Source organism: Nelumbo nucifera, chromosome 2, assembly GCF_055504915.1.
Source record: "Nelumbo nucifera cultivar China Antique chromosome 2, China Antique-T2T, whole genome shotgun sequence".
Classification (NCBI taxonomy): Eukaryota; Viridiplantae; Streptophyta; class Magnoliopsida; order Proteales; family Nelumbonaceae; genus Nelumbo; species Nelumbo nucifera.
The window spans coordinates 4,008,226-4,036,112 of NC_142650.1; the positions used below are offsets into that span (position 1 = coordinate 4,008,226).

Genomic DNA, 27,887 nt, shown 5'->3' on the forward strand with positions numbered 1-27,887 from the left:
GGATTGGGCCAAATTCAGTCCAATTGACTCCCTTATTTTCTCCTATGTGGTGCCAGCACCCAGCACTCATTTGTTAAAAAACAGGAATAAACAATATACTACCATGACTTTCTACCCAGCCCCTTTTTTCCTCATTTTTGATGTTCATATCAAGCACAAACATAATATCTATAAAATTTCATGATACCAAACACAACCGGAGTTATGTTGTAATTGGGCCAAGTTTAGGGTCAATCTAGGCCCAACACTGAAATATGAACCTTAAACGTTGGCCTCAGGCCTGGTCCAACAGTAGTTTTCTAGCCCAAGCTCAAAGTAACACAACTCAGCAATGCGCTCTTGCTTGTGTAGGCTTGAATAGGTTTCAAGCCCGGTTGGATTGAGATACCTACTTACTTGTGTTAGCATCTTTCGACTTTAGTCCAGGCTTTGTAGTCTAATTTAGAAGTAGAACAAAAGAAAAATATACACAAATATTAATACATATGCATGTTTCAAGTCTGTGAATGAGTACGGGCCCTAGAGCAAAATCCCTCATTTTCCTCTTCAGTTATACCATTTAGGGGTGTCAATAGACCGGTTTTGGGTTGAATCCCATCCAAATCAAAATCAATTTAGATGGAGCGGATGGGCCAACTAGACATTGAATTGGACCAGTCCCAATTTAATGGTCCAAAGTATTTATTGGATTGGGTTGGGTTGAATTGAACCAATATCAGGTCCATTGATAGAAGATAAGAATACCATTACATGTGTGCTAAATACCCAAGCTTATGAGAGCACCCATGTGGCGACAAATGCATCACAAAGAAGTGCTGCGTATTTTTTGAACTCTGGTCGATATGGCAGCTAATAATAACTGAATTATTTTTCACATATTGGGTCTGGTTCCAAGCGATTTGGAACAAACTGTTATCACATCCCTGACTATCTTCTCATGAATGACAAGGGAAATCTTCCCAATAATGTCAATGGGTAAGGATGTAGAAAGGAGGAAAACCTTGAGGTAGCAGATTTCTAACTAAACAACGTTACGAAATTAAAAAAAAAAAAAAAGTAAAACCATTCCTTTTCTAGAGGTTAGAGTCTGATCGGGGGAAAATATCTGCATAAAGTAACAATGACATCAAAATTAACGACGGGTGGATAAAATGTAACCAATCGGTTGTAACCGTAAACTTTGAGATAGCAAAGAATTTAAAAGAAGAGGTTGTTTTTAATTTTGGAAAAATATATAATGCCCGACCGGAAACACATGATACCGGGAAAGGATTCAAACAATTATGCAATAAAAAAAATGAAACTAAGATGTGGAGAAAAAAGAAAAAGGACCCCTGAATAACCAAAATGATCATCAACCCTAAATCAAATTTCCGTATACACTGCTGCCTGGTTCCTGCAAATCTTGTTCCCCCTCCCAAAGCTGAAAGCCCCATTTTAATAAACCTTTGTCATTTGATACTCTATACATTTGTTTTTTTCCTCCATCTGAAACATTCTCCTACTGTATACATTTTAATAAACACACTATTCAAAGCCAATCCAGATTCTTTAATTCGCAGCACGTTTAGAAACAGCGCGGGCGTGACGCAAAGTCCAAATAAAAGTTCAGACATTAAATTGTCTAATGTTTCCTTCCCAGTTCTCAATCATCTGATCTGCTGCAGGTTCAGGCTGGCATAGCGCTAGGACTTTGTTTAGGGGAAGAAAAAGCCTTAAAGCCCAGGCCCAGCACGCACGGCATCATTTGTTAGCAGGGACCTACTGAATCATATATTTACAAATGAACACCACTTTTCGTTCGTTCCACGTGTCCATCAGGCATCGCGCGTGCTTTGCTGCAGTGCAAGACGCATGCTCTTGCGCCTATTTTGCTTTTCTTGTTCCCCCACTTGAAACTTGAAAGTAGTTAGAAAGACTTCCAAATCCGCCGGCGGCCTTGGCCGTAGTTATCATCCTCCGAACGAACATTAAACATCGATCGCCATCATCTCTCATCCAGCATGCCCTTTCCAAACGGTTGGGAGACGAACAATTGGAAGTCAGCTCCATGCTTTCATTGTTGTCTTCTGGTGTTGGGTCTGATATCTTGAAATCTCGATATGTAAATGAGGAAATGATCAGAACCTGGAGGCGGTCTCTATGCAGCTCCGTGCCCTGGTTACAAGCAAAAGTTCTTCGGCCTGGACTCTGGCCACGCACGACGAAAGTGAAGCTGCTGGATTGCTGGTGACGTTGGGGCGGTGGAGTTGTAGGGAGAACAAAGAATAGACAGGACGGTGATCCGAGAACCTTGATTCCCCTCTCACGTACCACATCTGCTTCAGTCCCTCCCCTTTCCATAGAATCCGGTCGCACCTGTCCCCCACATTGCATGTGATGTGAGTGTTAGTGCTGGCTCCAATTTTCAACAACTAATATAATTTTGCTCACCACTTACAACCCTAATAACTGTTTATTTATCTAAATATATATGTTGTATATATTCTTTTATTAATCTACCGTCCACAAACGCCAGCCAACCAACTAGTACTAGTACTAGTTTAATTATCAGATGTGAAACCAAATGGGCGGTGATTAAAAACCCCAAGAGTCAAGAGAAGAGTTTTTTTTTTCTTTTATATTTTTTAACTATTAATTAAAAGAAAGGTAATGACTTCTCATTTCTCAAGGTCAAACTGCGACATGCGCGGGCTTGTAGAGTCCATCTGGTTTGCAGTAAGAATCAGAATGGAAATTCATTAGAATTGAAATCGGAATATTCTATTCTAATATCCCCCACCCCCGTAGTTTGTTTGGTTTAGACGAATTAACATTAGAATTATAGCTGGAATAGATTCTCATCCCCAAGAAGGGGGACCGAGGGAATTGGATTCCAATTCCAGACCCCCTATTCCCGAGAACCAATCGGTCCTTAAAATATGTGTGTGAGAGAGAAAGACAGATAGAGACTAACCAAGCAGGTGTGCGCCGCTTTTGTTTTGATTTGGACGTCAGGAGAACGTAATGGTCGGAATTGGCGATATATTTGTAGGTGGGAGCGAAATATATCTTCCCTTCTTCCCAACCTGCGAACACTCGCCCTGCTCTTTGCTCTATTCTCAGCTGTTCACCCCCCACACACACACAAGATGAAAGTTAGAATCATATATATATTTTCAAAAAGCGAACGAAATATAAATGCGGTTTGTTTGTGTGAGGAGGCCTATAATCAATCCTATTCGTATCAGAGTTGTTCTTCATCAGTCTCTCAGTCACATCGAATACTATATATCGAAAGATTCAGAACACACGTTGTTGGGAGGGTGGGAACCAAGACCCCACCATTAGTTTGTCCAGTCTATTGTAGGCAAAGGTAGCGGCCTTTTTTTTTTTTCTCTCTTTCCCTTAAACTACAAAACTATAACTTAACATTCATTCTTTTCTTCCACAAGTACAATGTGACATTGATTTGGGAAAGAATCGACGAGGCGCCTATTCTATCGGTCACGACTCACGGGTCGATCTCGATCGGTACTCATACAAACATACAATGAGGGAAAGCCTCTTATCAGTCTCACCTGGTCTTTCTCAAGCAATGCTTGCCAATCGTTATTCTTCAAAAGTTGGTGCATGTCAGCGCAGCTAGCCGCGAGCCGATAATTTAAATCACCGAGCCAAATAATTTTACTGTAAAAAGTAGAGAAACAATACACATATCAATTCATAAGTAGTAAAAATCTAAAACGAGGCAGGCATGAGAGTGAAAACTAAAACTTACTCATGGTCCAATATATTATCAGGATAGCAAAATCGGCGTCCACGGTGACTAGATTCAGGAAATCTTGTCTTCTTTAATATCTCCATGACATCTGCATTTCTGCGGACCTCGTCCCCTTCTTTCTCGCCCGACGTCAGGTGCGTGCAAACAAAGCACAAGGTTGTATGGTGTAGAGTCATACTTATGGATATAGAGCCCTGCAAGTGAAAACACCCAACTTTTTATTTATTTTTTTATAAATATAAGAACAAGGTATAAATTAAAAGGCATAATTTTGATTTCATATGTATGTCAACTAAAATTGGTGCAAGTGTTGCTCGTATAAATTTCAGTTGGTTTATGAATTTACTAACCTTATTTCCAAGATATCCCATGAGGCCTCTTCCAACGCAGGAGACCTTCAAATTTCTAATATGCCGGTTAAGATCAGAGCGCACCCACACGCTTAAGAAGATGCCCACCATCTGCTTGCTCGCGGCCAAGCAATATCTACCACGAATGGGACTGCTACGCCTTCTCGATGAAGATGAAGCTGAAGCTGAAGCTGAATCTGGTGGGCTGACCAATCCTTCCTCACTCGCGTTCGAAGCCCGGAATGAAGTGCATATTCTTTCAAAATCCTCTTGATCCAGTTCATCTTCCATGGATAGTAGATCCGAGAAACTAATTCTTGATTTTTGGTTCATTTGAGGTCGAGGGTACTGCTGGTCCACATCGACGGGGGTGGCAACTTTGACGTTTTGGCCAAATTCCTGGTCTTCTTTGTCGTTGCTGTTCAAAGCTTGCCGAATGAGGGACAGCCACTTAGATGCGGGACCGTTGTCCTCCACGCCTAGGACATTCCCTGCATTTAGAGGGACGATTTCCTGGAACCTGATATTACGGCAGGAATAGGATAGGATGGAAAGTATTAGGATTAGCATCTTTTTTCTTACAAATTACTACGCAAAAATATATGCGCACAAGTGGAAATTAAAGCAGATTTTCGCTTTCTAGTAGTTAGATAGTCAGTAGTCACTACTCACTTAGACGACGACTTGACCTTCTTTTCTAATAATCATTGATAATATCCCAAAGGGAAGGGTAAAGTAAAACACACACTCCGCAATTTGCTGGGGCCTGACCAGTGAGTGATTTGGGTAAAACTTAAAAAGTGAAATCTGGCCCCATTGACGAGTGAAGAGGCCGGCCGAGTCACATTCATCATTTAGAAAAGGAGGCAACTGGCAATCCCTTAAGAAAAGAAAAAGGAAACGACACGTTGCACATTGGATATGAAGCATTGAACCTTTGGGTTGGGGTAACAGGTCAGAAAGCGACAATGGTGTCTAGGGTCCCACAATTCTGGACTTTCCCGTGCATGTTGGGAGCATCCGGATAGGGACTGATTAGCTTAGCTAGGACCAAAATCTAAATCCTACCAAGTACCATGGGCAGACACAGCGCATAAGGTGGGTGGAAGGAGAAGCCTACCAACCAAAAACCGCTTGGCATGGTAAAGCCAGCCATTTTGGCAGGTTGGGAGGGACATATAGCCGGTTGTAGGGCTCTGATCAGTTTGCTTGCTGGTTCTACGGCGTCAGAAACAAAGATTCAATTATTTTATATTAGATAAAAGAAAAAGAAAGAAAGCTTGTCGATAATGAGCTGGAGCACGTTTTAGTCCGCTAAAGGAAATGAAGACAGTAGTAGCTGCCACTTATAGCAAAATTAAATATCAAAACTGTCCTTCCCACTTCCGAGTCATTTTATCAGACAATAAAAGCCAAGATTTTTTGCATAGTTATATTCTTAACTAGAAAGAAAATGTGCAATAATATGACAATTTGTCGAATGCCAAGAACCAAACAAGACGGGAAGGTTCTCTCTTCCCCGGCAGGGCTTCCGGGGGAGACGGAATCCCATGCCATGACATGAGCTATCCCCCAAAAACAAAATTAATAATAAATAAGGAAGGTTCACTACCCCGACCCCATGATCCAGACAAAAATCAGAATAGGAAGAAAGTGCAGGTAAGGGAAGAGGGAGGAAATTACCCAAAAACATAAATGTCTGCGGGATCAGGCGTCCGTAGCCAATTCCTCAAGTTCAAGCCGTCGTGAGGTGATCTTCCTCCTACGTTCCAAGTGCCCACAAACATCCTAAACCATCCCACCACCAGCAAGGACAATCACAGCTTAGAATTTGAAATGTTAAGAAGGAGGACATAATATTTAATGATAAAACGACCAGAAATCCATCCAAATTCCAAGTTACTCTCTTCATTAATGGGGTGGTTAATTTGTTCATTTTATGTAATCCCGGAACATACATGGAGCAGCTTCCAATTCCTTTTAAATGAAAAGAGCAGCGGTGCAATTTCTACGATTAATTTTCCTCGTCATAAAGTGGGACCCAATAAAAGATAAAGATACGAGTCCCACCGTGCAGTGTCTATAGGGCGAAGAATCGAAGAATTGCACCATCTCGTCGTTTACTAGAGTTCAACAATGAAAATTCTTTCAAGAAAGAAGAAACAAAGAAAGAGAGTAGGAAAGGTCAAAAACAGTATCGATTAGATACCTCAAGTCTAGAATATCAGTAGTAGAAACAGCTGGCGCTTCTTGCTCGAATCTCGGCCGTTTCAGATTTTCAGTACCCTCCATCACCCACCCTACCATTACCAATCGCGGCTTTTATTACTTTGATTTATTCAGCACCATAAACTGATAAATAAACACTTTTAAAACGGCAAAATCCCATTTCATATTTCGCACCGTCACTCTGCCGTGACGGGATCTGCTCCTCACAAACGGGCGCCTCACAGCCACATCCACCCTGCATTGCATTGGGAGCATCTCCCAACAATGCTCCCAATACCATGATAGGATGTGCGTGTGAGGAGCAGATCCGGTCTCCACTCTGCCAGTGCCAGAGAGATAATATATGCCCATCAATACTTATTCAGTTCCATCTTCCGTCCACGTGGCATATGCGATGGCATCTCGACCATCCAATCAACTGGTCCCACGAATATAATCATGGTCCAGTAATCACATAACCTGTGGAGTAGGGCTCTTCCTCTTGGCCTGGCCTTATAGAACAATCAGGAGGTAATGAGGCCCATGGAGGGAGGACTAGGAGGTTCCTCATCTGTGGATCACGTGGACGGGAATGGTTGAGGCTGACAGAAAGGATACGAATTTCTCAGATAGATAACTACTACCTGCGAACTCTTGTGGCAGGAAAACATATCGGTCCTCGTCTGAACAGCTCCTCCTTCTGTCGGTCGTGCCCCAGGCCCCTGCAATTCCAACGGAGAAAATTTCAAAGATCGGATACCTGAAATTATTCCGACACGAAACCGATAAAACCCGGTGCAAATACCACATTCTAGGAGCATACCTCCATAATCGGAATGAAACTCGTCACCTCTGCTCTTGATATTCAACCATTTCCTCACAACTACTTTCGGCCAGGAAGACTGCCATACATTTTAGGCTTGAAGTTCTCAAATCCTGAATGAATAATAATTTGAGAAAGAAAATAAAAGAAAAGAGTGGAGATTTCTCTCACCTTGTAATTCTTACGACACTCGGTTCTCATTTTGCTCCACCTTTCAGGTCACACAAAGGGACCAAATCCAGCGTACAACACCGGCAGTAGGTATCTTTAACCTGTAGAAGAATAAGAAGAAGACATGTTTCTCTTAAACACATGTTTTATTTAGATTGCAATCCTATATGCGACAGTGCCATAATTTCAATCAAAAATTAAAAAGGGGAGTTGAGGAAAAAATGGATAACCAATTTCAAGTTTTCGGCTAAATTTGTCGTTGCTTCGAACAGGGACTGCTTTTTTAAATTAGTGTCAGATAGTGCTTAATGAAGTCTAACTACCGATTTATAAAAGAGCAAGCTGAAACTTGAAAAAGTAGCGGAAACAGTTTCCGAAAGATCGTAAACAGGAAGACAAATATAAGGTAGGAGGGAAGCAAATAGAATAAGTTTTCCAATATAATAGTATATACAGAGAGAGAGAGAGAGAGAATAGGTCAAGTTCATCCTTTTCCTTCATAGATAGTTCTTTCAGAGTTTGAATATTTTCTTTTCAGCGAGAACATAGTGGAAGGTGAAGAGAAATCGAAAAGGTAAAACAGAAATCAACAAAAGCTTGGGAGCTTTCTGGAGCTTGAGATGGGGAATCTGGTGATGCAGTCAATAAAGTTCTTCGTTAAAAGAACGCTGCATAAAAGTTTAATTCGTTATACAGAGAAACGAGAGGAATCCGGAGGTATTAAATAAACAAGGTAAAGAATATGGTAAGGGACAGCAGGAGAATACCCTGTCAAGATCTGTCTTAATTTGGAAAAGAACAGAACTGGAGATCCAGTTTCCGGCAGAAGTGGATAAGAAATCAAAAGAACGACAAATCACTGGGGCATTTGAAAACAACCTTCTCACCTCAAGATCTCCAAGATTTCGCAGAAATCAACAAGTTGGAAACTCCATCACCATGATGGAAAAATAAAATACATAAACAAAAGACAAGACGATCAGAAAGAAACAAGAGGAACTTGAGTCCCGAAATTTCTTCGACGGCTCTAAAAATCGGAAACGAAACAGAGAGAGAGAGAGAGAGTATTCGCCTGGCACAAGGGAACTGAAACCAAGGAGAAAAATACATTCTTTATTCACAAAAACAAAAAATAACTGTTTAGCAAAGAGACAGATATTCGTCAAAATAAATGAAGTACCAGAAATGAGATTATAGCGATAGTCAAATAAATGGCAACCAAGAACAACATGGTGCAGAAAACGAAGAAACTGAACCAGAACACCAACCAGTTTCCCGGTCTGTGGCATGCAACATTGCTTGATAATCTCAGAAATCGAGAAAAGAGAAGGTAAAAACAACAGGAAATCCACTGAAGAAGATTGAAAGACAACGAAATAGGATTAAATCTGGTCAAAAGTAATAATCTTTAGTTGCAAGAAAGGACAGAGAGAGGGCAAAAGAAGAAGAAAGAATCAGAAACACTTACAGGAATCGAAGAAACAGAATCAACAACGCCTTCCAATCTTTCTTTGGGTTTGATGTTAGAACTCGTAAAGGAGACCTACTTCTGCTGCGCGGAAGACAAAAAAAAAAACTAAAGACGAGCGCTTTTGGTTGTCTTTAACTCTTTTTGCAGTTGTTTCCTTTTGGTTCAGTCATCAGTGACAGAGAGGGAGGGATGGTGAGAAATCGGCGCCTTCTCCGTCTCTTCTATGATATTTTGTATTGATATTGGCTCAGGGGGGTGGTGTTCGTTGTTAGTGGCGGAGAAGAGAATGCCAGAATGGACAGGACAGGAGGTTCGTAGTCGTAGGTGTTCCTCGGAAAAGCAAAAAAGGACCTCGTCTTTCTCCATTTATAACCTGATGAGAAAGGACCTGCCGCACACACACAGAGAGAAAAGCCAAACCACCATCTTAATTCCCAACATTAATTAATTGATTGAAGTTTTCTTCGATATTTAAGCTCTGCTTACATGTTAATTAAACAAAGCTCGGCCCAGGCACACTTGCGTCTTGCGAAGTTGCGAGGGTAGCGGTCCCCTCATGTGACAATTGTTTTAATCTCGGTCAAATCATTCCGATAATTCGTAGTAGTGTGAGGTTTTACCACTACGCCACCTCCCTCTCGAGTCGACGGACGTGGCTAATGGCTTCATCTCTCTCTTTCTCTCTCTCTCTCTCTCTATCTGGTCTGTCTCTACGCAACCTGGGCCAGTGGGCCCATCTTCCTCACCCCTGTTTTCAATTCAATTCAGCCATCCACTCTCCCATTCCAAATCCCACTCCTGGATTCCTTTCATAGGATGACGGAATTGCCTCTCACTTGTTTGACGAATTACCATCGTTACCCTTAATTACTTGTTGCCGTCAAATCAATAGAGTACTATGTTTGACTATGAACAACGAGCAAGGCTTGATGGAATTGAACTTGGAAGGGATATGATTGCAAGGGAAGGGACATGATAAGCCGGACAAAATAAAATAGACGTGGTCAAACTTCTAGCACTGTTAGATCGGTATATATACGAATCTACGCTCGCACTATTATAGAGTCGAGATCTGTACCGTCGATCCAAGTCCGTCATTCTCCCATGTTCTTTGTTCATATCATACTTCAGGAGCAGATCCGGTCTCACTTCGTGTTTGGAATATTGTCCGGGTCGGGTTTTGGTTTAGTAGTCCCACCCACCCACGGTCCCACGTTATTCGATTCGTCAACGTTTTGTATAACTTAAATAGTTTTCTGCTCACGGATATTTGTATACACTGCACAGTATAAAAATATCTCTGCAACTTTTGTTTATTTCAAACAAAAAGTTCCTTTCAGCCTTCTGCTTGTTCCGCAAAAGTTTTGACTGAATATACGAAATAATAAGTTGTGATTGGTGCATTCACAAATCTTAATTTAAGACATGACAACTATTTTAGTGGAATTTTGTTTATCTTAATTAGCTTAATAACCCACCGCACTATACGCACTATTCATTTAAATATAAATAAGTTTACTTTTATTTTTCTCTTATAAAAGGTATCAATCAACATTCCTATCAACAGTTTGATAGATACATATAATAGTCCTGTAAAAGTGTGGTTCTGGCTCTAATAATATAAAATACATTTGTGATTGGTCTTTCCTTTGTATGTGTTTCAAATTTCAACCAGTTCAAGACGGGGACAACCAGAGCACATCCTATTTTTGATAAAGGAGTGGTGACATCTCTACTTAGTAATATTATTTATTACTTGACAAAAATAACTACGTATATGGAAAGAAAAGCAAATCTACATATCACTAAACATTAGTAATATCAAACAGCGTTTTTTGAGACTTTTTCCACTAGGGATATTGATGACAATTTTTAACTACTAGGTAGATCATGCATTATTGAACACAAATTGTTGTTGTTGTTTCTGCTCTGCTCTGTTATTTTTTATATGGGTAATCCAAATTGGGTTTGTAGGCTTATTAATCAACATTCTGTGTGATTTATTTGTCCCAAAAAAAAAAAAAATCAACTTTGCATGTGATAGTCGTAGCCCCGACTTTTGGCCGATCAGTAGGGGGGTACAAAGCTTAAGAAAGAGGGAGTGAACTTCAAGGGCACGTTTGTTTTCCGGTAAATGGGGGACGGGGTGGATAAGTTGGTAGGTTTTACGGAAAAGAAAGAAATGTGTATTTGTATTTTGGTATTAGTGGATCCCACAAAAAATAATGACTTTGGAATAATTCATTTACCTGGATAAGTAATATAATACTTTATGTTCTGCATGTAAAATTGATAATACATCATGGAACAATATTATCCCTCCAATAATTACATTTTATTGATAAAACAAAAGAACACTTGGTAAATGTAATTATCTAACAAGTGTGTTTTTCAGAAAATATTTAATTAAATAAACATATTTACTCATACAAATGACTTACCGTGTTTTTAACAAATGAGGCTTTACTGATGTACAAATTTCATCATTTTTGGTTAGTACAAAGAGTCTTTAACTCTTACTCATCGAAAAGAAAAGAGTAAATTAAAATATTTATTAATGTTAACAAATACTTGAAAGCTAAAAAACCAGAGTCGCATACATGTAGGCAGTTGCAAAGGAAGAGATGAAAGAAGAGTCTTCATCATCGCGACTGACGATCAGTGTCAAAACTACAGCTAAGAGGTCAGTTACCAGGGGCGACATTGACATTTACAAGTCGATGATGACGATCAGCCAAATTATTTTACAATTCTCACCTCCACCTCTTTGCTTAAAACTTGAGTCTCTGGAGGTGATTAGAGATATATATTGATGTATTCAGAATTCAGTGATAGTTGTTAAATTAACTATGGTTAATAAGTAACGCATGTCGACTGCTGAGTAAGCGATAAGCTGTAATTGTAAATGTGCGAACTCAATTCAAATTCAGTTGTGCATTTGCTAAGCAGTAAGCACAATGATTTTTTCTTGTTTTTAATTAAGACTGTTTCAAGCACAAGGTTAAGTTATTAGGTTTTTCTTTTTCCTGACAGAGGCAGTTTGGATCTTGTGAATGCATTATTAATCATTTAATATCTCCATTTATCTCTATCTAGCTCATAAAGTCAACGTCGGTTTTCTAATTTCTTGTTGGGTTTTAATTCGGCGAAGGTCGGCATCTCTATATTCTTGTTTATTCTAAATATAGGATTATGGCATTGGTTTCTATTATTATTATTATTATTATTATTATTATTATTATTATTATTATTATGGATTCAAATTTCAAAAGACATGGGAACGACCTTCGGTGCTTCTCTTTAGTCATATATCTATATATAGTACCCGTTTGGAAAGTATTCAGGCGACAACTTTATTATTATTATTATTTTTTTCTGTTAGAGGCGAGGAGGTTTACTGGAACAGCAACTTATAAGCAACGATTGGTGAAAATTACAGAAAGCCCAACATTTTTCTTCAAAGAGCAGGTTCAGTGGAAACAGCTAAATCAAAGCTTTCATTAATTCCTCCCAGACGGGCCCTTAAGCTCTTGCTGCCTTATTCTGCCTAACCTAGCCAAGCCATTAGCCAGCCCATAGCCCATAGGGTCGAACAACTTGTGGAGGTGGACTTAGCAGTTACAGTTAGATACAAGGGCAATCCGGATCCAGGGGTCAATGCTTTAATTCCAAACCTCCATTATTCTCACTCCCACTAGACCGCCTTTCCTCGAGTCCCCCCCTTTGACTGTTTAGAGTTGTTAGTGTGCAAATTTTAGATTTAATCTCTCTGCCGGGCCTATGACAATGTTCATAAATAAAAGGGCATCCTCATTAAATGTTGGAGTTACTTCCAAGGTAGTGAGTGACGTTGATAGTGTGAAGATCTAGAAACATAGCTTAATTATTAGTATGCATAGAAATGGCTTCATCTAAGAAACACTCCAAAATATAAGGTTCATAAATTGGAGCACTGATGCAGTATGATCTTGACACTCTTATCTGGCTATTGGCTTCTAACTGTGACGGACGACACCTGAGAGGAAGAGGAAAGTGAAGGATTCTCGGGGAGCTCTCCCGGAGGGAATACTCCGATGGCTAAGTTAGAACTCTAAGGAAACTCAAGAAAAACACAGAGAGTTAAGAGTGTTGAAAGTGCTAGTTTTAATACCTTTGTTTCGTGAGGGTCGGGGTCTTCTTATGCCGGAGTTTAGTCACATCAGGCGTAACCGCCACTGCTCTAGCCGTTACTGCCAGGTCTGAGGTGGCAGGTGCAGGCTGCTGCTGCAGGGTACGGACTCGTCAAACATTCCATGCTTTTTAGAGACGGCAGCCACGACGCCGCCTGGCAAGAGATGTGGGCACTGCCACCAGATCCGGCAGGTATGGATGTCAGGCAGATCTTCCCTGCAGGCTGTCGAACTACTTTGCACTGAACCACCTAAGACTGGGTTGCCTTGCACCGAGGTGCTCGCACTGGAAGCGAGCCTTGAGAAAGTACGAACAGGAGTTTCGATGGTGCTGCCCCGAGGTGTTTCTCCCTCGGGACACTTAGCCAAAAAGCTGGGGTGGGGTGCTCCCTTCTTAGAAGGGAGAGCTCGGAGCCCCTTATGAGAAGCTCGGGTCTCAAGGGGAGCTCGGGGCGCTCCATCCTCAGGCTTGGGGTGAGCTGGGTCTCGCTTCTCGGCGAGTTGCCCCACCCGCTGAGTCGTTTGGTCGGGCTTCGGCGAGCTTGTTGCGCCAAGTTGCGGCCAGGCTATCGCTGAGTTGTCACTTATGCCAGGTCACATCCACATGTCCCCGTTCTACGAGGTCGGGCCAAAACATCCTACATCAAGTACCATACAAGTTCTGATCTATTAAGTCACCCTCTTTTTCATTTTTTTTCAGATTTCTACTTTTGTATTTTTAATAGTATGAAAGTATAAAGTATAAATACAACTTTTATTTTGATATTTTTGCTTTGAAAACCATTTAAATAAATTTTTGAAAAGAATGTTTTTTTAAAACAGAAGTACCATTTTTTGTTTGGTAAAATCACCCAATCAATCATGTGATTCATTTGATCTTATATGTGACAAAGGCCATATTATCCATGATTAGCCACCTGTATACACTAAAGATACACACATGCCACGTGTACACATCATGTACATGTGGCAACCACTTAGAATTGGCACCACGTGTACACATCATGTAATGCTATATATAATATTACAATAAACAAGCTATATAAACATTCCATTAAGCTTCATGAATTGTTTAGGAAATGAAGAATCGACAACAATGATTCTAGTGACAGTAAACACGCAATAAACATACCATTAAGCTTGAAGATATTGCATGAAATGGAGAAAAATACTAAAAGAAAAGGGAAAAATATGAAACCGGGATCCATACCTACAAGGCGAATTGGGGAATTTCAATCAAGGGGTTTTACCTGAAGGGTGGTAAAACCCTTCACATGTGACCACCCTTCACACGAAATGGAAGCAAAACTTCCCCAAAAACATGAAGTAATAAAAGTCGATTTTGTGCTTTTGGGAAGTTTCATACTTTTAAAAAATATGAAAGGCAAAGTAGGAAATATATCATTCAAACACGATTTGGTATTTTTTATACTTTGTTAAAAGTACTTTTGAAAAGTCTATCCAAACAGGGCATTAATCTCGCCATGCATTGAATTTGAATATTGTGGTTACTAGCCTACTGGGAGATAATATATAATGACATGTGCTGATTTTCATTTCTTACAATCTCAAGCATCACTCGTTTCAAAATATCAATTATACCCGTAAAAATCAAAATTAGATAGATTAAACTGAGAAATTAATAAAGTAGTTCACATATATATATATATATGGACCGCACACTTGACAGCTTCTCATCACTAGTTATAAATAACTAACTAACCGCCTCTCTTGGGTCTTTCCTCACTAACTCAAATGATATTAAATAATGTTAGTATCACTCTCCAACGAGCGGCTCTCATTGGATATAGGGTACCCTCTGAGTGTGTGTTGCTTATTTAGACCACATTTATATATAGATGACGTGCTTAATGTGGGCCTTCTTCTCTACCTCCAATCTCATGCACTATCAGAATTATATTAGAAGGAGATAGGCTAAAGCCTAAAGGAACATAAAAGGTTAAACAAATATGAATTGAAGACAGTTGTATTTATTAATTGGAGCTACCTTTCTGACTTCAAAAAAAAAAAAAAAAGGATCGAGCTACCTTTGGTTGTGCCTCTTGACCAGGCCAACTCCACCACAATTTATAACTTATACCAAATCACAATTTCATTACTAAATGGTGTTTAATTAAGGGAAATACAGGAATAAATAAAACACGTGCTACACCCACTTGAATTGTGAAATGTGAATCTGGCTCCAAGAATCTCACAGGTGGTTTAGATTATGTGAAAGATCCTAATTAGCTACCAAAGCCGACCATCAATTGTTTGTTATGGTAGTCTAGGATGACGTTATCCGAATCATGCACTCCATCAGGTTAAAATAAATTAACATAAGAGCTGTTCCTCAAACCTAACAATTTATTTGATGTACGAGTTCTGATTTAGACCAGTGCTGGGATCGATATTTGGAAATGGAGTTTGATTGAGTGTCCCAGTTCTCTAGTTAGAGAAGGCTGAGATTTTGTAAATCTTGCCTAATTTCGAATTTAGCCTAATCATAATTCATATCATACTGCTTGGCTGGATTAATTCAATGGTGGAATTCGAACTTAGTTAAAGTAAGTATATTCTCTCGACTCCACAGATACCAGACTGGAGGCTTTTTGTTTGCATTGCTGGAATTTTTGGTTGGTAATGGCGTTGTTGACATCACTTCTTTATATATATTTATAAAAATTAGTTAAAGGAGAAAGGAGTGGTCCCCCTGTTGCGCTCATATGTGACCTTGAGATTTTCTGTCACAGTCGTTACTATATGGGTTTATTATAAGCTTGATGATTAATTATTAGAACTCAACTGGGTAAGATGGTTTTATCCCTACAGTGGTCTGTGTTCATCACTCATGGGCCCCAAATCTGCTGCCATAATCCTTTCTCGTTATGACGTTATTTAATCTGTTAATACATAGATTAGTCCTAATGACGCAGTTCATCAAATGGAGTTGGGCGTATTATCCTTATTTGATGAAGTCATCCTTTTTCTTTTCATCTATATAATTCCTTATTTATTTATTTACATGGCAATGACATATTAAATCTGTTAAAAGATCAATACCCAATGTTGGTCATCCCAGTTATCTAAGATTTTTGGAGGGATAGATTGGTTATGGTTTTAACCTTTTGACATTTCTTCACAAAATGTCCACAACTCAAACTTAAACCTAAATTCTTACCCTTAATTACCAGCCTAAGAAAATAAACACTGCAGTAATAAAAATAGCTTAAAGTCTTCCTTAAGGCCCACAATGAATAAAAAGGGAGAGAAAGAGAGAGACAGAGAGAAGGGGGAAACGAACCTCTATGTTGTACTTGGTTTGATAGAAAATAAGAGACGAAACTGGAAGTTGATGAAAAGTTGTAAAGAAATTTCACAAAATTCCTAACAACTTTCCATCAACTTTCTTCTTTCTCTCTTGTTTTCTACCAAACCTAGCATGGAGGAATGGCTTAGAAGGGATAGAGGGAAAAAATTCAGATCGAAATATCGAATAAAGAATAAAAGGTATTGTGTATTCGTGATCTTTTCTCTCTCTCTTTTTTTTTTAACAAATAAAAATAACAACAAAATTGAATAATTTTGAGTTATGATACAGCATTTGTTAAAGTTATAAAACCATTCCAAGTTGGTAGAAGAAACTCGGGGAGGTCGTGTCTGTGAGTTAATTTTATAGCAAGGTTGACTTGTAAATAAAGAGTAACACTTTACTTCTTTTGACACCACAAAAACAAATCATTGATGTGATGTAGCTACGGGGAAGACGTGAAGTGAAGAGTCCGGCATCGGCCGGTAAAGGTGTCAATAGACCGGTTTTGGATTGGATTCGTCCGGTCCAAAATTAATTTGGATGAATTGGACGGACCAATAAGACATGTTAGATTGGACTAATCTGATCTAAAATATTTATTAGATTGAATTGGACCTGGTCCATTCATAAAATAATTATATTGAATTAAGCCAGTATCTGGTCCACTGATATAAAATAAGAATATATGTGTCAATGGATCAGGTTTGAATTAAAACCGTTCTAAATCAAAATGAATTTGAACAGATTGAACGGTCCAAACATTGAATTGGACCAATCCAAATTAAACAAAAACATTTATTGAATTAAATTGGAACTGATCCATTTATAATAAACTCACATTGAACTGGATCGAATTGGACCAAATCCAGTCCTACCGGCCGGTGATCTTGCTGCACTGGTCGTGCTCGTGCACATCCATTCATTATTGATTATTATTTATTATTCAGTTTCTAGACGGGGGATATATTATATTATATGTATATGATAGTGATTACACCTTTACTGTGTATTACACTCATAGTTGTTTTGCTTTCACGTTCAGACCACATGGCAGATGCTATAACTAAAAGTCTAATACGTACATTTATTTTGCAACAATTATTGCTTCGATCTCTCTATTCCAACTTGTTGATTTCGTTGCTGATAGCGGGATACCAGACAAGTACTAACTCAAAGTGCTTCTCCTTTCGCATGTGCATTTGCACTTTGTCACTCAACTAATTATGGGTGTAAAAGTTGAAACATGACACTCCCCAGTCCCCCCACACACAAATGCACTTACACCACTAAGAATATATATATTAATGTAGGAATTAATTATGCTTTTTCTAAATTTCTGTAAAATTCAAATCACACGTACTTCTTAAATATTAGGTGTGTGTGTGAGAGAGATCTATCTCTATTCCTTCAAATTCTTGTTTTCTTGACCTTACCCTATTTTCCACCATATGAATATGATCAATCACTAACAATGAATCCAACCCTCTTTTGACTTTTGCACTTGTAAATTCCCTTCCACATTTCTCATTCACTTTCCAAAATCAAAACCGCTTGTCCTTTTGTGAGTCCCACAATGAAATCATCTGCTATTAATCAAATATCTGTGCAGTGAGTTTGATGGGTCAAGGTTTTTATCTCATCAAATATTTTTGGCATCATAAATCCTGCAGCAAAAGACGTAGTGGACCAACCATATTCCAAGTATACAAAAGAAGCCGACCACTAAAGGCAAAAGCAAAGTACCTACATCGGGAAAAATAAACTGAAACCATTACTACAAAGTCCACAATATATCAAAACTCTATCTATACCAAATCTTTCCGGTATCATAGATTTTTCCAGAGAAAATAGCATGTACAGGTTTTTTTTATTGACCACGATACCGCATATTATCAACGTCGTTTTGGCTATTAAAGCGTATAATTCTCTTGGAATTATATATTCAATTAAGAAGCAGAGCCTTGAAATTAAGTTAAATTCAATTCCCCACCCCACCCTTATGGGGTTCATACTTGATAGATAGACGGATCTCTTACCGAGGCCCGTCGCTTGCAATTGGGAAGGGGCCAGGGTGGAAAGACTGCAAACAAGATGAGAGCAAGATTGGTACATGAAAGATTGAGACTGGGACAAGCATGCAAATTGGGTCATTTGATTAATAGCATGTGATCAATGGTGGGTGGTGTACAATTAGTCAAAGTACTTTTCCTCCTTTCATTTTCTGCCATATATATCCATGGGATCTTACTCTTTTTATTTTTCTCTTTAACAATCGTATTCAACTGGGTCAAACCAAACTATGATTCTCTTATATCTATAAACTAATATGCAAAAGAAAAAAAATTTGAAAAACCTACTTATGGAACACCTTCTTTATTAAATACTTATAATTTTTCATAATAATAATAATAATAATAAAACCCTTTTTACCAAATTATATATGCTTCATTCTCTATTACCAAAAAAAAGAAGAAAGTACATGATTTACCAATCCGTCATCATATTATTCAATATTAATAAATCTTGGGAACTAGCTTTTGACTCTTGGTGTGCCTTTTATTAGACCCAACAACTAACTATTACAATATTAATAAATCTTGATTTAATCGTATTTGGCATTGATGGAATGAATCAATGTCGCAAGATTGTCAAAAAAAGGAATGGGTTTTATTTAGATTCATGATCCAAATTAAAACCGACCCAAGTACCATTTGGTTTATACTGACGTCGATATGATATGATGGTGGCTCAATCATGCATGCATGTGCGGTATGGCCCCTTCACATGAACCAAAATGGGACCTTAGATTTCCCTAACCACATACTTTTTTGTTTTAATATTGTTATATATGGACCAGCTCTTGTGAGATTTGATTGCGTATCTCGCTTCCATTAATAATGCTAGAGAAGAGTATGAGACGAGCCTTCTGCCTGATTAGTTAAACTTTTTATTCCGAGAACCACTACCATTGTTAATTGATTACACTATATGTTAACACCTGTATATATGAATTAATGACGCATCAAGTTTGGAAAGACAAAAGTCTATCGTCTTCATTTCATTGGTGTTGCGCATGCAGATCACAGATGGGTATATATCAATATATCAATAGAGAGAGAGAAAAAAAGCTTATAATTAACGGGGACACTTAAAAAGCCAAATTTACATCTGTGCCCCGCATACGCCCTAAACTTCTTCCACTGACAATTTCGAAAGACAATCGGATGATGTTGAACTGATATTACTAGCAAGCATTAAATATAAATAGTTTTGGCTCTTATACTAAAACAATAAACTGCGCGCCCACCACCATGCATCGAATGAACATCCATGTATGTATGATGATCATGTTTTAACATTCATCTCGAAATTGATCGGGTATTGTTTGCTGGGCACTTGCATACACACTGCGAATAGTGATTAGTGAGTGCTATTTGAGTACAATATTAAACGTTGACATTCATGAAATTAAGAAGGGAATTTCTATAACAAAGACGACTAATAATAGACCATGCATCCAGAAGGGGGCGGTGAACACTGAACACTGAACAATAGTACAAAAAGGTATGACTTTGAGTTTGTCTCGTTAATTGCACCAAACGTACTCTACACATTAAATCATTGAAACGTGAGGCTCCAGATTGCTGGAGGGGAGAGAGAAGAAGGAGCGGTTGACTTTGGGAAGCATTGTTTGGCATGCGAGCGAGAAGAAGAGAAAAGAGGAAGAGGGAGGGAGTAGTTATTTGTTTTGTTATGGTAAGCAAGACAAAATGGATGAGTTGGTTTGATTGAGGAAGTTGCAAGTAGCAAGTAGGAACTATATGCATACTTGCATTGCAGAAATGGGAAGATACACAGAGAGAGAGAGAGACTACTGTGGTCGGACGTCCAGGTGATGCGACTCATGAATCCGGATATTCGTTGCAACAAAGCAGATATTCCAATGTTGGGTGGGGTCCAGATTAAATGGTTGACCAACGTGTGACATGTATCCCAACTATTGTGGTCATAGCTAGGCTAAGGGTATATTATATATTATCATCTGGGCCGTATATACTATTGTTTACTAAACACGTGGTAGATAAGATTATTGATCAGGAAGAGCTAACCACTTTCGACTTACACTTAGCTCACAGTCACAGGCCACACAGCACTTATATGGCAGGAGGGGCGCAAAATAAGTTGAGTAGATGCATGGTTGATCAATCCACCACCATCATCCTTCATTTATTCAAAATTGACCACTTTTGAGGTTGGATCCTATTATCCTGTTTTCCTACTTACTGGCTGCCATAGACATGGGTAGAGTTTGTATGGATAGGAGATCGGGACTCGTTAAAACGTGTTTGATTGGGTAAGAGATCCCAATTCCTTACTCTTGGATATTGTTTATAGAAAGATGCTGTGCTTGGGTCTGTATTATGGAATGGTAGGCGTTTTTATCTTAGCCGCACATTCCAAATCAGTCCTCCAGCCCCACCCCAAAAAATATATTATTAATTTAATATTTACACATACAATTAAATGACTAAGCACTGACGCTATGTGAAAGAATTCAAACATCGACATGATTCGCCTCGCAGACTCGCAGCAGTGGAATACGTACGTGGAAAAAAAATAAAAATGAAGTGGTGCTACAATTACAAATGGTATGGCTTCACCTAAAATGGCATTTCGCATTTCAAATTTGCATTATTGATGCTGAGTTCAATTGCACAGGCACAAAACTTGTTGCTACTTGGGGTGGGATGGTGGAATCCCACACAAACCAATTCCCATGTGATATGATTTTGCCTACAAGCACTCAATCAACCAAGACATGTCTTGAGGCTATCAAATGAACTTTGTTAGAGTTGAGAAACCTCAACTAATAATAGCAGTTTTTATCTGAATTCCAATAATAGCAGTTTGGATCGTGAAGATGAACAGGTCATGGTCATGGTCAAGATTCAACACCCCAAGCTTAGATGCAGGAAAACCACCATTATCAACCAGGGGGTATACATCTTGATGCTTATACATACATATATATATATATATATATATATATAGTTAGTTAGTTAGTTAGTGTTGAAACTCACAAATGGTCAAATTAACTTGGCACTATATGGCTTTACATTGTGGGTCACCATTGATAAGCTGGACAAAAAGATAGCAAGAAACAAAAGTAAACTAATAAACTACGGGGCATAGATACCGACCATGGGCTCTAGCTAATACCATATTAAAGAACCGTTAAATCTAAAAGCTTAAGCTATGAAGTGATCTCGTTGAATAAGTTTTTTATCTCTAACAAATCTGATTCAGAATAAGATGACTGCAGCTATATATCAAATTTATTTCACAATTGGTAAGGTTGTTTAGGTTCAGACTTGAGAGGATCTGTTCATAGTTATATAGTCTGTCCAGGTTCATTCTCAATGGTGAATTTAGACATGAAGAATTGTTGGTCTGAATCTGATACCCACTCTTTTCTTTTTTCAAATCTTGGGGGATCCATTAATTGGCATACCAATGTATGACATTTGTCCAAAATTTGTAGTATTGGTGTTGGTGGGAATAATATACTAGCATGTCCTCAGTGTTGTAGTCCAAAACGTAGAAAAGTGGAATCAGTGATCTCGACTGTCCAACCACTCTTGGTCTTGTGTGTGGCACATACCATATACCATATACTCGTATAGCAAGGAAAGAAGAAATTTAAAGGGTGTCCATAACATTCTCCTATCAGATTCGAGATATGTGACCTCATAATATCGCCTGTCTCTCTGTCTTATCTTTCCAGCTGTTAGGTTTGAGTTATCTTAGCTCAGCCAGCTCTAACTCGATCGGGAATGCTTTGCTGTGGTGCTTGGGGTTTTTCCGTCCAACTTCAAATGAACAATTCCATCCCTGGCCAGGCCTCTCAAGCTGACAGCTTTCCGTTTTTCCTTCCGATACTAAATTTTTTTACTTCCTCCTTCCTGCTTGCCAAACGAACCCAGATTTCCTACCCACTCTCTACCCGCCTAGAATCGCAGTCACATATCTCTCAATTCATAATAGAGATGTGTGGCTGTAATTCACAGCGGGTTGAATGGATAGGAAAAGTGAGTAGGAAATCCTGTGTTTGTGAGCAACAAGCCTTCTTTTTTGTCGGTGCCAGACTGGGCCATTAGATGTAGCCCATTTTAAATATGTTGGATTTTAATGGGCCTAGGCATATGTTAGATCATGTGACTCGCAAATGGCCCAGTCAGAGTGGAGTTCCTCTATGCCCAACTAGAAAACACCCAAACAAGAACAAACCCAATGGGGACTAGAAGTAATTGCTCCACAACTGACCCCATTTTATCAATCAAGCATATCGGGTCTCAACTCTCAACAGATGAGACCGTCCACAAAGTATCAGCCTCAGCCCTACCCCTACGTCCCACCTTTTCTTTAAATCTAATTGTCAGAATTCCAAGTAAAAAATAAAAGAACACTTACTACTTGTGCTTGGTTGATTCTAGCTTGATAGCAGACTGCCCAATTAGGTCAAAAGGTGAGAACCGAACCCGGATTTGTGTGGATAAACGAATAATACTTAGGTCAGGATCGCAGTTCATATTATTGCATAAGTTTGAGGGTGTCCAAGACTTCTCCCAGAAAGCTCTGATTGAAGACAAAATGCATAAATAAGAGGTTGGAACTTGGAAAAGGATGGGTATGGAGCGGAACAACTTTGGTTGGTTATCAGGCTGATGCATACACTGTAAAATGGATCCCATCCCCACCCCACCCATTTGAACATCCATATGATGAGATTGAGTCGGGATCACCTGTCAATAAAACAAGTTTCAACCCTCCCTCTACCAATATAATCTCATACATAAGGGTGTCAATGGACCGGTTTTGGATTGGACTCCGTCCAAACCAAAATCAATTTTTTCGGATTGGACGGACCAACGAGCCATACTGAATTGGACCAGACCAGTTCAGACTTAGTGGTCCAAAGTGTTTATTAGATTGGATTGGACCTGGCTCATCCATAATGAATTCATATTGGATTGGGTTGGAATGAGCCAATCAAGGTTTTTAAAAACGAACCGGAAATAGAACCGGCCAGGGGACCAGTTTCCGATTAAGCGGTTCAACCACCTAGGTTGAACAGTTCGACCCGTGATGCCATAAATAAATTAAAAATAAATATATTTATAAATAATAAAAAATAGCATAAAATTAAATAAAAAACAGAAAATTACAGGAAATAAAACTATCTAAATACAAAAATAATACAGTACAAAACACATATAAAATATAAAAATAAAATACCAAAAAAATCTAAAAAGTACAGAAAAAAATTCAAAAAATATAGAAAAATGAAACTATCTAAATACAAAAATTGCTTGCAGAAAATACAAAAACCATATGTTTGCAGAATCACCGTCGGTCGTTGTGTGTTGTCGTCCGACATCATAGGTCGTGGCCACCGCAAGTGGTCGGTTGGGTGTGACGACTAAGAGGAGGGAAGAGTTAGAACGAAAATGGGGTCGTTCTATCCCTAAACATAAGAGATGGGATCAGGGATATGGGGGTCATTTTGTTTTTTGTTTTTTATTTATTTTAATCAGCAAAAAATAAAAATGATAACCCACGAACTGCTGGCCGGGTCGAACGATTTAGCGGTTTGAGCCCGGGTCAGCGGTTTTCTGACTTTTTCAATGGATTTTAAAGACTTACCGATTTATAGTATAACCAGACCGAGGGGCTGAACGGTTATTGGTTTTTCTGGTTTGGTCCGGTTTTGAAAACCATGTAGCCAATATCTAATCCATTGATAGAAAATAAGAATATAGTTATCAATGCACCAGGTTTGGATTAGAATCAATCTAAATTAAAACAAGTTTGAACATATTGGACAATCTAGATGGGACCAAATCAGCCCCCCACAAGATTGCCCCATAGCACATTCACACTGTGTATTGGGAACATCTTCGTATGATAGTCCCAAAAATGATGATGGCATCATTGGGAGATGTTCCCAATACACAGTAGAGATATTTCTGTGGGATGCTGTGGGGGGCTGATTTGAACTCGGTCTAGATATTGAATTGGATAGGTCCAAAATATTTATTGGATTAGATTAGGCATGATCCATTTGTAATGGCCTCACATTGGATTAGATTGGATTGTACCAAATCTAATCCAATTGACATTTCTACTCATACATGGCGGGTCTTACTTTTATAGTGGGTCTCAGTCTCATAGTGAGATGTAAAGTGTTAGATCAAATTGGTAGAGGGTTGGAACATGTTTGATTGTCACGATAAAAAAAAAAAACGTAGCATATTCTTGAATCTCAACTACCCACCGCATGTCAGCTTTAAAATTCATTGGCCCTACGCGAGGCGGACTTCAACATTGAAGTTGAAGCACATAGTTGATTTTCGGCGGGTCCAGAGTGAGGCTGGCGAAATATTTGATAATGAAAGAAATGGAGGAGGTATCCAGTCTGTTTGGAACTTTATTTTTGGGTATGATATCCATCGTGAGGCTACCCTACCCATAGTGGAGAATATGGGTCACCAACCTCATATTCGGAACTTTATTTACTAATTTTCTACTGTTTTGATAAACTTTGAGAAACTTCTCCGACACAAATCTTGGTATCAAGTCTTCACCTCAACAACAACAATTCCTAGGCCGGCCGCTTAGACTTTTTCACTTGGAGCTACTAGGTCAAGTTAGGGTGCCTCTGAATTTGACTGTATGTATTTCTGATATCCAGCTTAAGACCTATTCGAAATCTGAGAACACAAAACTCTGGCCCTCTCTCACCCACCTCTAAGTTCTAAAGATTGCCAGCAAAATAGACCGTGAGTCCGTGACCCTTTTGTTTCGTGGAAACACTAATTAATAATGGGGGAAGGCTCCGCTGCTAGTTTAGACCAACACATAGAAAGACCATTATTTTCTTTGGCCCCAACCCTAGACTGATGTATATGACCCACCTATTTTTGCTTTTCTTACTCGTTTTCCCCTTTATCTCAGCCTGTTTTTGTGTCATTATATTGTTGCAACTTCCAAGTTAGAACATGTTTTTTTATTTTCTTTTTGAAAAATACACTATTACATTATATTATTAAGAAAAAGGTTTATTATTTGGCCAAAGTAAGAAGATTCCCCGAACCAAGTTATGTTATTTCTGCTGCATAGAGAGATCTTGTGGCTGATCTAGACTGCTTACTTGGGGGCCTAATACTAGATTGCCCATAGCTCATTCTTATAGTACTCCAATATGCCCCCCCCCCCCCCCCCCACACCACCACTACCACCTAATCTTCTTCATTTTTTGTATTTAGGCCATATTTGGGAGTGCTTAAATTAATAATAAGTGTTTATTCAAATAAGCACTTATTTGTTTCTTTTTTTAAAATATGCATTTATTTTATATTGGGTGTTTGGTAGTAGTTTTTTTCTCTAATAAGCACTTATTTGTTTCTTTTTTTAAAATACGCATTTATTTTATATTGGGTGTTTGGTAGTAGTCTTTTTCTCTAATAAGCACTTAAATAGACATTTGTGACTATTTTATCATTTATTTTTTTTTCAAATTTTCAAAATATATCGTTTGAAAGCACTTTTATTAAATTACTTTTGTAAAAGTTGAAGTACTTTTACAAAAGCAATTTTGTGAAAGTGCTCTCAGAAAAGTACTTTCGCAAGTGCTTTCATAAAAATATTTTCGTAAAAGTACTTTCTTAAAAGTATTTTTTTAAAGTACTTTTATAAAAAATGCTTACTTTTATAAAAGTACTTTCATAAAAGTGCTTTTATAAAATTCAATGAGGGATAATTTTATAAGTGGTATTTTAAAATTAAATTAGGGATAATTTTGGAAGAAAAAATTCAATAAGTGCTTATCATATATGATAAGCACTTAAAAAAAAGATGAAAATTTGGCCGTTATGCAGTTAAGTTGCCTGACTAAACTAGGGCAATTATGAACCACACTGGTTTGTGGATCAATAATTGGTTGCTTCATTTTCTTCAGAACAAACATTGCTTCCAGACCAAACCTGGCCCTATTCTTATCTGAAAGATAAAGTTGGTTCAATATGTTCATGCGTGAGTCTGCAGTCTGTTCCATACCAAACTATGCTCCTAAGAAACCCTCTTTCACACAAGCTTATTAGCATTCTTAGGCCCCGTTTGGTTGATGGGAACAGGGGTTTGGAACGGAATCAGAATAGGTTATTCCGATTCCAACTGTTTGATTGGATAGAATCAGAATAGGCTATTCCGATTCCAACTGTTTGATTGGATAGAATCAGAATAGGCTATTCCGATTCCAATTCCCATTCCTGTCTGAACGAAACAGGCTATGGGAATTGGCCATTCCGATTCCAACTGCGAACCAAAAGAATCCTTAGTTTTACCGAATTTTAAATAACCAAAAACGATACAAAGAAGAAGAAAAAGAAGAAGGGCATTAATGTGAAAGGGGTATTCATCTACCGCTGCTCGTGTCACTCTAGATTTAGATATGCTCCGCTGCTATCCTCAAGAAGAATTCAAACAAAACATAGAATCATTATATGTAGCTGCAGCGCAAGCCAATTGACTGAGAATATATAGGAAGAAATAACCCCTTTCCTACGAGCTAGCTAACGATTCATATCTTACTGGTTGGAGTTGGAAACCCCAATTTTCCTGATGTGAGCAGCTCAACAACCCATTTGGAACCAACTCCTGGAAACGTGCCACCATTTTCCTACTCTCCTGGGGTAGATCGTTTACGTTTAGAAATGATATCACGTCAATTAACCTTCAAATTAAAACGTCAGGGGGATTACCTAAAAAAATGATCCATCAATCTTGTTGAGGATTGCTCGAATAGACCATTTATTAGAAGAAACTAAGCTCTTATAATATCGTTAAAACCCTTCATTCCCAATCGTGCACTGTGCCCACAGAAGAAATTCTGTACTACCAACAACTACCAAGGTGCTGTTTATCAATGTGAATTATTTGTGTTTCTTGATGTAAATTATATTCTAGAAAACAAATCGAAAACTAAAAGGTTATTAAAACAAAAATACAGAAAGAAACCATCTTCTTAATTGGTTGTATATAAACAATATGTCTTCATCTAGTGATTTGATATCATGTTTTCATCTGGTGTTTTACTTCTCTAACCAAAAAACACAGTTCGGAAATGTGTTTCAATTTCTTTTCTTTTGCTCAACTCCCCCTAAATGAAAATAAAAATAAAAATACCCCCTCAATAAAAACAAATCACCAGATGAAAAGACTCATGTTGAACACCCACTAAATTATTCCACACTCATGTTGAACACCCACTAAATTATTCCACAGTTTTTCTTGGATCTAAATGAATATTTGGCATTAACTATCCTATCTATATATACAACATGCCATGTTAAACCATTGTTTAGTCTGCTGATTTATCAAATTATGACTGATGAATAAATCTAATATATCGTGATGATGTTCGATCTGGTCGATTCATGTTGGTGGACAGTTTAGACGTCGGGCTAGTGATGTAGCCTGGTCGAGCTGCAAAATAAGGCAGTCAGAGTGTTTGGGGTGTTTTACTCTGTGTGGACAATTCGATGCTTAAGTCAGTGATGT

General features: G+C 38.4%; 1 protein-coding gene across 3 annotated transcripts; it reads right to left on the minus strand.

Moving 5' to 3' along the window:
* Nucleotides 1–1,213: 1,213 nt before the first annotated feature.
* Nucleotides 1,214–9,173, minus strand: LOC104594612 (DNAse I-like superfamily protein). 3 transcript variants are annotated; one of them, XM_010254985.3, is made up of 11 exons: nt 8,784–9,173; nt 7,316–7,416; nt 7,145–7,223; nt 6,966–7,043; nt 6,323–6,413; nt 5,797–5,901; nt 4,114–4,633; nt 3,761–3,957; nt 3,561–3,669; nt 2,957–3,105; nt 1,214–2,358 (listed from the first exon to the last, which is right to left on the minus strand). In XM_010254985.3, exons 2-11 carry the CDS (start codon nt 7,343–7,345, stop codon nt 2,121–2,123), a joined length of 1,596 nt encoding a protein of 531 aa, XP_010253287.1. In that variant the 5' UTR covers nt 7,346–7,416; nt 8,784–9,173; the 3' UTR covers nt 1,214–2,120. The 3 variants fall into 3 exon arrangements, with proteins under 3 accessions (XP_010253287.1, XP_088753241.1, XP_010253290.1); XM_088897115.1 differs by having other exon boundaries at nt 6,963–7,043; XM_010254988.3 differs by lacking the exons at nt 6,323–6,413; nt 7,145–7,223; nt 7,316–7,416; nt 8,784–9,173 and having other exon boundaries at nt 6,966–7,038.
* Nucleotides 9,174–27,887: the final 18,714 nt, after the last annotated feature.

What these genes read in the sequence shown, in the direction of transcription:
- LOC104594612 (XM_088897115.1), bottom strand. Translation starts at nt 7,345, where the DNA reads ATGAGAACCGAGTGTCGTAAGAATTACAAG. An exon ending in TGGGATATCTTGGAAATAAG is followed by an intron (nt 3,958 to 4,113) that starts GTTAGTAAATTC and finishes TTTCACTTGCAG; the next exon opens with GGCTCTATATCCATAAGTAT. An exon ending in GATAATATATTGGACCATGA is followed by an intron (nt 3,670 to 3,760) that starts GTAAGTTTTAGT and finishes TACTTTTTACAG; the next exon opens with TAAAATTATTTGGCTCGGTG.